Consider the following 13,318-nt stretch of genomic DNA (forward strand, 5'->3'; position numbering starts at 1 on the left):
CATATAAAATATCAAATATTATGATAAATTGTTGAATCAATAATTGTTATTAAATATATAAAAAATTCCAAATATTTTGTCAGTAATGTTGCCATAGAATTGGTATCGATTGATAAAAATAACAAAACTTTTTTAATAATTACTGAATATAACTACCGGTTATAATATGAATGAAACATTAATTTTGTAAAAATGGTATTATATTAAGATTAAAATTTATATAAAAAACAAAGTTTTAATTTGTTAAAATCAAATTAAGTGCTGTACTTTTATTTTTGTATTTTAAAAAAACAGTTTTAATACAATTAAAGGGTAGAATAATCTTAAATAGGGATAAGACTTTTATTTGATTATTTGTTTAATTTTAAATTGTATTCAAATTGTATTTGACCATGGGCAAATTTGTTAATATGTTAATAATAATATTACCTAAATAAATATTGTAAATATTTTATTAAAATTAGATTGATTGTTAATTTCTAATCTATTGATTTCCATAGTTAAGTGATTAATGTTAAATTATTATACTTTAATAGCAATATTAGTCACATAATTGTAAAGTATAGTATAATTTGAAATTTAAATTATATAATATTTGATAAAATATTAAATTGTGATTTCCATTCATATTTAAGTTATTCTATTAATTATATTTATTTAATTATTAATTAATTAAAAATAAGATTTAAATAGTTTTAACGATATCTATTCAAAATTATCAATTTTTTTTAATACAATTTGCATTGTATTAATATTAATGTATTATAATAACCAGTGTTTGGCAAAAACTATATTATAAAAAATATTTAAGTTTTGGTAATATTTATTGTAATAATTTTAATATACAGTAAACATTTCTATTTATGCAGTATAGGAGTGGGTACAATAAAACCTAACAACTAATACAGTAATATATTAATTAATTAATTAACTTAATTTGTTTCAAAAATTAAATTATTATTACACCATATAATAAATAAATATTAAAGTGTCTTAAATATTTAATTTTCTGATAATTTAATGCAATTAAAAATTAACAAAAAAATTGACGGTTGGTGTAACGTTATCAGGAAATTTAATGTAGCTTTATTATTAATAATTAATAATCATCCTGCAAATTATTAACACTTAATATTTATTTTGTTATTTGTTTTGAAATCTGTTTTAAGTATTATTTTAAATAATTCTTTTCTAACTAAAATATTAAAATTAAATTTGACTGAAAAATGTGATCTAATTATTTAAAACATTTTAATTTTTATTTATAGGTAATGTATTTTAGTTACTGTGTAATTATAAAAATGCATAAAATAATAGTTATGAAATCATTAAAAACTAGATTATAAAAATAATTTAATTAATAAAATTAAATAAAAACGTAGTATTTTTTAACTACTTTTATCACATTAATGCTTATAATATAATTAAATTTATAGACATTAATTTTAATAATTCGTTATTTTTAATTTAAATATTGTAATTTTAGTTAAATTTTGTTAAATTATTTATAAGATATTAGTTTATAATAACATTATTTTTAAATTTTTGAAGTTTAAACAATTAATATGAAAAATTACTTAATAAAATAAATCATTTTGTCTTTGTATTTGTTAATGTATGTAATGATTATATTTTTATGAAATATTAATAAACAAATATTTTTAAATACTTGTAGCAATCTAAAAATTAATAAAGTATAAAATTATTCCATTATTTATTAATTATAACAAAAAATATTACTATTTTAATTATTTCTAATTATACATTATTTTTATTTTTTAATTTGAATAAATTGAATAATTTGGTTAAAAAATTAGTTGATAGAATTCAGACATATTTAGTTATTATTAAAATTTAGTTATTATTAAAATTTAGTTATTCTTAAAATTTAGTTATTATTAAAATTTAGTTATTATTTATATTTAGTTATTATTTATATTTAGTTATTTATATTTAATTTGATTTTTATTTCCTGATTACGATGCACAACCTTATTAATTAATTAGTGATTATAGTTATTATTATTTTTAATGTTTATGTTATTTCTTAAAATAATCTTTATAATTGATAGAATATTAATATAATTGATAAATTAAAGATTAGTATAATATTAGTTAATTTGAAAATAATATTTTTAATATTTAATAAATTTGTTTATTTTAATGAACTTTTAGTGGATTTCATATAAGCATAGTATAAACAGTGCTTTCCTATACTGCATAAATCGAAATGTTTACTGTATAATCCTTTTTTAACGATCAAGGGATTGAAAATAAAATATTTTTCGTGAAAATTGAAGGGATTTTATTTGGAAACTTTCCTCCTTTGGAAACTTTCCTCCTTTGGAAACTTTCCTCCTTTGGAAACTTTCCTCCTTTGGAAACTTTCCTCCTTTGGAAACTTTCCTCCTTTGGAAACTTTCCTCCTTTGGAAACTTTCCTCCTTTGGAAACTTTCCTCCTTTGGAAACTTTCCTCCTTTGGAAACTTTCCTCCTTTGGAAACTTTCCTCCTTTGGAAACTTTCCTCCTTTGGAAACTTTCCTCCTTTGGAAACTTTCCTCCTTTGGAAACTTTCCTCCTTTGGAAACTTTCCTCCTTTGGAAACTTTCCTCCTTTGGAAACTTTCCTCCTTTGGAAACTTTCCTCCTTTGGAAACTTTCCTCCTTTGGGAAACATTACAAACTCTAATTATTACTAAATAACTTGAAAATACTGTATAAATATGTTTAAAAGTGTACGTCATATATGAACAGTTGTATTGAGTTAACTATTGGCGCCATTGTATGCATTGTAATGAATGTAATGAATGTATAGTTTGCGCGCATTTATTGCATAAACATTGAGACAAATGTTTATTGTTTTGATTATCAAAACATTTGATTCAAACAATTGATTAATTGATTTAATCATTAATTATGTCCATCACGTGTTTGGCCGTCACTTCTGTACAACTGATCCATAGCTAAAGGTATGACTTTAATCGCAAATTAGTCCATTTGTTGGCCATAATCGTAGACTTTTGGTGACCTATTGCTCGCCGTTATTCTTCCGTCGGTTACTATTATTGACATTCAAACGGACAGTTGTTTTTCGCAGTGGAAATGCCATCAAAAGGACTTCAAAGTGGCAAACGATACATCAGTTCCGACTCTGAAGACAGTATTATAACAGAAACACCAAAGAAGTCGACGATTGGCGCCAAACGAAAACCAAACAACAGTGACGAAGAAATGGTTCAAAAGAGTGACAAATACGATAACATCCGACTTTCAAACGGCAAAATTAACGGCATTTCGATGGACACGACAGGAATCAGTATTGGACCGGCTCTTAGCCCTCACGTTGTCCTCAATCGCAATGATATCGAGACGTACTCCAAACGAAAGAGTCTCGGATTTAATGCACCGAAAGCCACACCAATCGGTGAAAGAGATGAACGCATTGAGCGGATTAAACGACAGACAGAAAGAGTAGACAAACAGCGGCGAAGTGTTGGCGGTTTAGCTGCATTGGCGGCCACACCGACCGCAACATCAACGGGTGTATCAATGAGTGGCGTACAACTCCGAAAACACTATCAGACATGTATTGAAATGTCGACAACTAATAAAATTAACGCCAAGAATGCATTTGGTCTACACTTGATTGACAATATGTCTGAATTGATTAGAGAAGATACACAAAATGGTTGCGTTAACTTCAAGTTGGCTGGAAGTGCTTTAGATGCCGGCGCTAAGATATACTGTCATCGAGTGGACTCAGTTCACGCCGAAGCCCAGAAAGTTGCCTCCAGTTTAGTGATGGCTTTGAATAATGAGAAAAACAGCAACAATAATGGTTCAAATGATATGAATGCTGATGACAATCAAATGGATGACCAAAACGAAGAACTGGAAGATACAGAAGGACAGCAAAAACAAAAGAGAAAGAAAACTAAACGAAATGTTAAGACTTTGGCACAAAATATTGAATCATTAAATGCCACTAAATTAGAGACAAATTTAGAGATTGATCCCGTCTTTCATCACTTATCTGCTGCCTTTGATATGGGAAATGTTAACTCTCTTTTAATGGCTAATCTTAAGCTAAATCCATCCGGTCTACTATTGTTAGACTCAAACTCATCACTTAATTTTGACAATTATAATGTCCAAAGAGAGTCCACAATGCAAAATGTATCTCAATTTTATCCGCTAATGAATGAGATTATTAAAAGTTCAACAAAAATTTGTCCCAAATTATCAAATTTTGAGTTTCTTAACAGAGATGAAGGAATTAATCTGATTCCTCGTGAAGAAGATCCATCATTCACACGAAGAGATAGTTTTACTTTTGATTTGAATGCAGACGTCGAAGATATCGAAGATCTAGAAAATGAATATATGGGCGGAGGAGACATATTCGACAACGATGTCAATGATGATGACGATTGTAATGAGGCCGCAGCCGAAGGAACGGACGAAACGGTCAAGAAGTCGTTAATACGCGCTATGAATATGCAGGGCGTCGGAGATCTCGTGAAGATGTTATCGGATAAACCAAACGATTACACATATTTTAATCCAAAACTGTTGAGTACTTGGGCCGGACCTCTTCATTGGAAACGAATGCCGTTTTGGAACAGAAATCGAACTGAAAATCAAGGCACTGATGGTGACAAACCTCGACGACAAAGAAAGCAGTTCCCGGAACAGCATTATAAAGAAGAGTTTGATGAGGAAGAGGCAGATCAAATGGGTGGAAATGATCAGAAACTAAAAGTGGCTACACTTCAGAAGTGGTCCACTAACAACAATGAACTTAAATTACCACAAGATCACGGATTTGATCCTAAAATGTTGGCACAATCTTTCATTAAACCAGACGCTACTTTCCAGTGCGCCAAAAGTCACGAAGATGTATTGGATACCACCATCAACAGTGACAACTCGTTTGGAGCGCCACCATCTCCAGGAACGGAGCGTTACGATTACGATGACGATGACGACATCCCAACGGGTGGTTTCACTGATCCGTTAGATTTAGCGCACAGTCAGCCGTATTCACAGCTCAACACGAATACCAATATGGCGTTTATTGGCGATAATCTTGTAGAACAACCGTATGATTTGGAAAATATTCTCATAAATTTCGCCAAATTTGCCAAAAAGATGGACGTCAAGAGGCTTAAGAAGGCCATGTGGGACGTTATCATTCCCTTATCTGAACCTCTCAGTCCCACAACACCGGAGGTGAGGGTCAACTAAATCAGTTTCAAAATAATATTTGTTATTAAATCTTACTATTATTTTATATTTTAGTTGACTATACCGCGAAAAAGTCCGACAAACTTGAATTTTACACATTTGTATAAAACATTACCACAAAAAATCACACCAATTATGACTCAAAACTTGAGTGCACCCATAGCTTTCGTCACACTTCTTCATCTATGTAACGAAAAAGTATGTAATGATTGAATGAATATTTATTTTTAATTGCAATTTATTTTAATTTATTGATTTTTAATTAACAGAACCTCAAACTTATTGGAACCGATGATATGTCCGATTTCATCATCGAAACAGAATAATATATAACCAAATATAGTAATTAATTAATTAATAATTCTATCATTAATAATAATTTTATTATTATTCAAATACATTATAATATCTATTGACAAAATCCAATGTTGTTTCATAATCTTTAAATTTTAAATCCTGTAAATAATGGTTTTGAAGTCATTGAATAAAATAATTATTACCGTAATTTACTAACAATTTTTTACAAATTAAAACTAATGATTTATTAGATTTTCTTTAATTTTATTGTATTTAATGATATAATAATAATAATTATTATAAAGTGAAATACTATTTGAAAACAACAGACTAATGAAATATATATTCAATTCAATGAATTTCAATGAAATTCAATCATTGAATGAATGACTGTATTGAACACAGATGTCATACAAATGGGTGTAATGTTTGTAAACATTGTGTGAAATGTGAAACTAATTTGTGGTTAAAATATAACATAAAATGTTAAATCAACGGATGTCGGCGTCGGTGACCAACTTATTGAGCCGTTTTCGCGGTTGTCTTGTCGGTGGACTCATTGGCGACTGTCTCGGCTCACCCTTCGAGGGCGACGATCCGATCAGTCGATCTGTTTTACAAAACTTTATGGACAAACAATTGAAGGAATCGTCGAAATGTTTGTATATTTTTGAGGTCACTAATCGGTAATTAATATAACAGTGATTGAAGTGTTTCAGGTGTTTTCCTATACTGACGACACGGCAATGACAAAGTCTATGGTCGAGTCATTTGTTCAGATGAAGAGTTTTGACGCCAAAGACATGTCCAAGAAGTTTACAATGGAGTATATTAAGGAACCGAAGCGCGGATACGGCGGTAATGTTGTGGACGTGTTTTCGGCTCTCAATAGCATTAATTATGAACATCCATACGAACCGGCGCGCCATCAGTTTAACGGTACCGGAAGTTACGGCAACGGCGGAGCTATGAGAACCAGTCCGGCCGCTCTGTTCGGATATAATTTATCGGATAAAGAGTTGATCTCTTTGGCGGCCAATTGCGCTCGGATTACACACTCACATCGTAACGGCTTTAACGGTGCAATACTTCAATGTTTGGCCATTCGTTTAGCATTAGACACCGAGACATCGCAAACGGATCAATCGTTTGACATCAACTTATATCTGAATCGATTAATTGAAAAAATGAATGAAATTGAAGTAAACGGTTGTGAAAGTGATTCAGAAAGTGATGGACTAAATACTAATGGGTTATCGAGGACTCCATATACGGATAAATTGAAAAAAATAAAAGAGTTATTTAGTGATGAGTCTAAAATCAAGGGATTGTCGTCTGAAAGAGTGGCTTATCTTTTTGGAAACGATGTGTCGGCTCTTAACTCAGTTCCGTCGGCTATTTATTGTGCACTGAGAGCGCAAAAGCCAATCGATGACATTGAAAGTGATAATCCGTTTGTGCGGACACTATATTTTGCCTTATCTTTAGGCGGAGACACCGATACTATTGCATCGATGGCCTGTAGTATAGCGGGTGCTCTATATGGACACCAATTGATTCCTAATGTTTTACAAAAACGTTGCGAAGATATTGATTTAATAGTTAAATATGCGGATAATTTATATAGCTTTGTGTCAAATGTTGATTAAATATACGTATAAATAAATTAGCGTTTTTTGTTTGTTTGTTAATTATTTATTACTCTAATATTATTAATTTTTACCCAAACTATACTATCATTAATAATAACACCGATAGGCCAGCAATAGTCCCGCGACTGATGATAAAAACAAGTAATCATTATTAATGAATGTTTATTATTAATGGATATAATTGTGTTTGACTGCAAAACTTAATGAAACACAATATGTTTGGTGTAATAATAATTTTTGGTGCAATAGTTTGATGTTTAACTTATATATCAACCCTATAGGCTATTATCAGTTGGCTGTCCGTAACTAACTTTCCTTTGTATTTAATATAAAGTTTATACAGTAATGTATGTTTGTGTCTATGTCTATATGTTTAGGACTAACATTTATTTCAATGTATTATTTATTGAACCAAAACATTAATTTTCTTATTTCATACACAATTCCCAATTGAGATGTTTGATAACTTTTAGTTTAGTATAACAACAACACTACTATAATCAAAATATTTTTAATTACTTTTTAAAATAAAAGTTATGTTTACTTAATATGTTATATAATAAAATATATGAGTTTTGTTATGTTATGTTTAGCAATAAATAAAGTTGAATTAAAATAAACAAAAAAATATAATCAAATATACTATTTGTGAGCCATTTGTCATAAAATATGAAGACTACTGTAGTTATCGGAGGAAAGGCTCAAAATTTTAATCATTTTGTTAGACTAGTAGTGGAGAAATAAAGTCACAAAATATATATAATAACTGTGAAAATCTCTGATGAGAAAAGGCTTTGCTCTGTAATCCCATTAAAAATTTTCTTCACAAATATGTTTGACTTTTTGATATTAAACATTAATATTGTATTATGTGATCTTTATATCACAGTTTTGTCATCTACTGGTGCTCTGGCTGTATGCCTCATAAGCCCGTTTGCACCGATGAACTCGACAGTACAGAGCACTGGTATTCAGTAGATTGTATTTGTTATGTCCTAAGCTCTTGTGTTTTACAACTATATGGTTGGGTATGTTATGCAACAGTTTTATTGGATTCGAGGCACAGTTGGCTTTAAGTTTTTGGTGTCTATTCGTTTGACACATTGATAATTGCTTTGTCGGCTACCAGTACTTACCATTTCTCATACCAGTGCCACCAGTGGTGTTATCGCTGGGGATTTGGTGAGCGCTTCCAAATAATAACTAGTTTTACGAAATACTAGTCCAACAAAACAATAGTAATAAAACTATTGGTAAGGGTATTGGTATATACAGTATATATTCACGAACTCCTGAAATCAATACGAATCTGAATTCTTTATGTCCTTCCGTCCGATTTCTTTAATATTGAAATTTTGACTTCAGATTTGGATAAAACATCAAAAATAAGGTATAGGGGGTCAGCATTGAAATTGTCCTAGATCATCAGGAATATAGAAAAAATGGCGGCCAAAATTCAAAATATAACTTTTTAAGTTTAGATTAGGATAAAACATCATAATTTAGTATGAAATGTTTAAAAAAAAAGTTGTACTAAATCTTAATAATAAATTTTTTATTTTATTTGCAAATAACTATCAAAATATAAGTAGAAATGTTGAAAAATTAAAATAACCAAACAATTATTTATATTGGTGTTATTTTAAATTATTATAACTACATCTCTATATTTATACCCTGTTTTCATAAAGCAATCTCTCAAAGTATTTTCAAAATTTCTTAATAAAAACACTACTTATACTTGACTTTTAAAGTTAACAAAAACACAAAACTTTGAGAGAAAGTAGACTTCAAATACTCAAATGCTTTATAAAAACAAGGTATAAGACAAAATGAAAAACTCATTAAAAAACTTATACTGAAATAAATATTGTTTTGTTTTAGTGAATCACATATTACCTAAAAATGACTAAAGTTGAGTATATTATGTTTTAATGAGTCATATAAACCCTACATAACTGAAGTTGAGTTTATTTTGTCATATTTAGTGATTTGATACCCAGCATGATTTGGCGCATATTTTATTATTTCAGTTTTAATGTAATTAAGAAATTTATAAACTCAAAGAATATTAAACAATTAATTAATATATATTTACATGATTTAATCAATTTAGGTGGAGTTGGTCTGAAAATGCTTTCTGCATTCTAGCATTCTCAACTGGTTTTGTATAGACTATACTTATATAAAACTATGTCTCAAAGCTAGCAATCGGTTAACAAGTTTTCATTAATTTGATGGCTAAACACTCGACCTATAGATTCAAAAGCCAAACACAATCCTATGGTGCCATCAAATACTGGACTCAATTACATCCAATTTATGGCATAAAGTATAAAAACATTGCCTTTTGTCACACAATTGGCCACAAAATGCAACTAAATATACAATATATATATATATATTTGTTCATTAAGTCTAATCACGAAACAAACCAATGATAACAACCAGTATGTATGGAAAGGGCTATACTTGCAAATCATATATACATTGTTCACAAATTTATTGCTATAATATTAACAAATACAGTGTTGCCATTACTATTCAATTAGTTGTCATTTGATTGTATATACAAACAAATTGAATCAAATTATAAATCCATGAAATGAATAATTAAGTAAATATAACAAAATTATTTATTAATAATATCACATCAATAGTTAGTAATTAATAATAAATATAAATTCTTATTAAGATAGCAAGCGTTTAGAAAATACTTGAAAAATATAGTTTATAGTAAAATCATAATATATATATATAGGTATAATTAGATATACTGTATATAAAAATTTATAAAGAAAGATTCAATTTATCTATTTGTTTCAAATAATTTTTAATAAGTTATTTATTTATTATTAAAACTTCTAGATTAATTATAATAATTTTTAATATAAATTCTTTATGACTAAAACAATATTAACAAAATTTTAAATTTTATTATATTTATTTATTATCTAAAAGGAGATTTTAATAAATATTTTAGTTTATACTTTCAATCGTTTAAATTAACAATAAAACAAATTCAAATCAATAATAAAGTATAAAATGTTAAATATTTGTTTGCCTTACTAACTTATTAAGTGTAATATTCATTTTATTTAAATTTACAATTCATTAAATTAATTATAACTTTAAATTTAAATTACTATTATAACAGTCAATTTTATCTAATTGATAGTTAATATTATAACTTTAAAATATGTTTTTCAAAAGTACAGTTATTAACAAATTAAAAAATGTAATTTATTCATAGTATGTGCTGTATATATATATGTATTATATGTATTAAAAGTGAAAATATAATATTTATCAGAAAAAGGGCACAAATATAAGTCTATAATATGAGTTTTGTGAGACTCAATCATCATTTAGTTATATTATTTATGATCAAAGAAGTCATAGTTTTTAGATTAATTCTCCAACTTTTTAGGTATACATTCACTCACTTAATCAATGAGAGTCTGGATTTGAGCGATAGTCCCAATGGTCCAAACAAACAGTGTGTGCCTTTAAATGATAGTACAGTTCAATTCACTAGCGATGTAGTTGTGATGAGCCGACCAACAGTTAGGGCACCAATACATCCATTTGTTCAATACATACCATTTCCTGCTATCTATATCTTTGGCCGTATAGTTATTGCAATTTTGTTTTGTTGGCCTAACGGTGCTCTACAAAGTGAATGAGTGACTGACTGGCACTGCATTTACTTAACTTTTGTTTCACTGCTTTTTCGATGCCATTACTCTAACAACACATACGAAAAATACAACAGATATTACAGTGACTACTATTGCCGAGGAATAAGAAATACAGTTCCTCTTTGGCATTGCATTTCCCAACTGAATCAAAGATGGATTGCATTGCCTTCCAGTCTCTCTCTCTCTCTCTCTCTCTCTCTCTCTCTCTCTCTCTTTCTTTCTTTCTCTCTAATCATCTCTTTTGCAACACATTTAATGTTAGTGCTATAGAGTTGTACTCTTTAGTGTAATAGTGATGCACCAGAAAACACAAAATTGTTTATACTTTAGGATCGAAATTAATGTTTTGCTTTAGCTTTTCAATGAACAGATAGATAGGCAGCCAATGAATCATTTGATTATGTGATGAATTCATTTTCAACATTTTCTCAAATAAAAAGCTATCAACTTTTATGTGCTTTTTTGTGTATACATTTTGAGTAAATAGCAAATTGTTTTTAAAAATATATGACATACAAATAAGAGAGAGAGAGAGAGAGAGAGAGAGAGAGAGAGAGAGAGAGACGACTTATTTATAAAACAAAATGAGATGAAAATGAGTGAAAAAGTGAAAAGTGTTAGCAATTCATATGATATACTTCTAAACTATTACTAAATATAGTTAACACAATAGCTTGAAAATCCACTTAAACATAATTGCATTTTCACTTACTTAGTCGCAATATACGGTATGTTATATAACATTAATATATAGATATATACAGTATAATATAAGTATAGATATTAAACATACAATATATTATGATAAGTATAGTAAATCTATAAAAATAATATTTATTTGAATTTCAAATGAATGTATCGCTAAAAAAGTTTTTATGATATACCATATATAAAAATATTTCAATACTTGACATAACATATAATATTGTTCAGTATACACAAAACTATAACTTATTGAGTATAAAAATATATGATATTTGAAGTTTTGTGAAAACGAGTCTATATTACTTACAGAAAACATTATCAAAAAAGGTTATATACATACAGATACAACATATACTGTAAAATGCATATAACTATAAAAGCATTGATTGAAAGCAATGGCAAAATTGATCCCAAACCTACCGTTTGCAATAGAGAGATGAATTGATAGTAAAAAACACAGAGTAAAGTGCCGGTCGACTAATGGTGCAAAGGATAAGCAAAATTTGTTGTCGACAGTCCCCAGAGCGACATTGGCATACACTGGGCTTACACTTTGCCATCACATACCGTAATACACATAAGCAAATGCTTATATACTGTACTAGTTTGATAGCGTCGGCTAAATCTAACATTACGGATAATATTTGACGTCAAATTTACTCGTAACTTTCTAACTCATGTTTTTAACACACAATTTACATATATTGTTTCTTTTTACACCCGTTTACATTACTATTTAACACTATTTTTTAATAAACAATTTTTTAATTTGTATCTAACAAATATATTATTAATTTGTTATCATTACAAAAAAATTACTCAGATAATAAATTATAATTTTGTATATTTTTATAATACAATAAAAGTGATAAAAATGAAACCGTTTTTTATATTATATATTATTATAAAAATATAATTATTTATTTTAAAAAATTATTAACAATGTTTTATTTATATTATTTTATGTAAAAAGTGGGTAATTTTATTAAAAGTACTGAAAACAATACAAAATTAAAGTTTATTAATAACTGATAAAATAATTTTTGTTTATTACTAAATTGTAAAAAGTAAGAAACAATTATTATCTTTTAAATCTTGTATACAGTATTGTAGTTTCTTTCGTAATAGTTATTATAAACTTACACAAAAAAAACAAACATTAATTTAGTAGTATTGCAATAAATAGTAAATATAGAGCTTATATCTATACTAAATAAAAGTAACGATAGGTTAAAAATCATAGCAAAGTTGCCTTTACTATGATTTGGTGGATAAATCTCTCAATGCTCTTGTATACTATATATATATTATATAAATATAAATATATATAAATATTTTCTTTGTGTTAATTACTTTGAAGACGAAGATAATGGCAAATATTGATCGCCAGATGAATATAACACTTATAAATGAGATGCGAGTCATAAGACTTAGAAAATTGTTGTGTAATAACATAACGACTGCTAAATGGTATTAAATCATTTAGCTATAGAAGCGTCCAAATTAACATTTGGCACCCGAAACAGCTATTGGACTAATGAAGTTTGATCTATGTTTAGGAAATCCCATGCGATCCACTCGGGCTAACGGTGCTCATTATTACTAATATATCTAGTAGTAAGTTATATAAGCAGTTATAATTTAGCAAAATTTACTATTTTATTATACTACAGTACTAGTATTAGTAGTAGTAATAGTATAGCATTAGTTATTTTTA

The 13,318-nt window shown here is 27.9% G+C and overlaps 3 protein-coding genes across 3 annotated transcripts; 2 read left to right on the top strand and 1 right to left on the bottom strand.

Annotated features, from left to right (window-relative positions):
- Positions 1-2,304: 2,304 nt before the first annotated feature.
- On the bottom strand, positions 2,305-2,676 carry LOC128964776 (uncharacterized). Its single transcript, XM_054311413.1, has one exon. It carries the CDS (start codon positions 2,674-2,676, stop codon positions 2,305-2,307), a length of 372 nt encoding a protein of 123 aa, XP_054167388.1.
- A 120-nt stretch (positions 2,677-2,796) lies between these two features.
- On the top strand, positions 2,797-5,666 carry LOC128964524 (condensin complex subunit 2-like). Its single transcript, XM_054311139.1, has 4 exons — positions 2,797-2,968; positions 3,097-5,231; positions 5,301-5,444; positions 5,516-5,666. The coding sequence occupies exons 2-4, from the start codon at positions 3,102-3,104 to the stop codon at positions 5,570-5,572; spliced, it is 2,331 nt and encodes a 776-aa protein (XP_054167114.1). The 5' UTR covers positions 2,797-2,968; positions 3,097-3,101; the 3' UTR covers positions 5,573-5,666.
- A 260-nt stretch (positions 5,667-5,926) lies between these two features.
- LOC128964532 (ADP-ribosylhydrolase ARH3-like) lies at positions 5,927-7,210 on the top strand. The gene is made up of 2 exons (XM_054311152.1): positions 5,927-6,201; positions 6,255-7,210. Exons 1-2 carry the CDS (start codon positions 6,027-6,029, stop codon positions 7,190-7,192), a joined length of 1,113 nt encoding a protein of 370 aa, XP_054167127.1. The 5' UTR covers positions 5,927-6,026; the 3' UTR covers positions 7,193-7,210.
- The last annotated feature ends 6,108 nt before the right edge of the window (positions 7,211-13,318 follow it).

Source organism: Oppia nitens, unplaced genomic scaffold (genome assembly GCF_028296485.1).
Source record: "Oppia nitens isolate AA-2021 unplaced genomic scaffold, nextdenovo-longstitch-racon4-pilon3 scaffold9_pilon_pilon_pilon, whole genome shotgun sequence".
In the NCBI taxonomy this organism is placed as follows: domain Eukaryota; kingdom Metazoa; phylum Arthropoda; class Arachnida; order Sarcoptiformes; family Oppiidae; genus Oppia; species Oppia nitens.

Excerpts from the sequence above, each read along its gene's own strand:
- LOC128964524 (XM_054311139.1), top strand. The coding sequence starts at position 3,102 with ATGCCATCAAAAGGACTTCAAAGTGGCAAACGATACATCAGTTCCGAC. Across the intron at positions 5,232-5,300 it reads TCAGTCCCACAACACCGGAG|TTGACTATACCGCGAAAAAG; the intron begins GTGAGGGTCAAC and ends TTTATATTTTAG. Across the intron at positions 5,445-5,515 it reads TTCATCTATGTAACGAAAAA|AACCTCAAACTTATTGGAAC; the intron begins GTATGTAATGAT and ends TTTAATTAACAG.
- LOC128964532 (XM_054311152.1), top strand. The coding sequence starts at position 6,027 with ATGTTAAATCAACGGATGTCGGCGTCGGTGACCAACTTATTGAGCCGT. Across the intron at positions 6,202-6,254 it reads ATTGAAGGAATCGTCGAAAT|TGTTTCAGGTGTTTTCCTAT; the intron begins GTTTGTATATTT and ends CAGTGATTGAAG.
- LOC128964776 (XM_054311413.1), bottom strand. The coding sequence starts at position 2,676 with ATGTTTCCCAAAGGAGGAAAGTTTCCAAAGGAGGAAAGTTTCCAAAGG.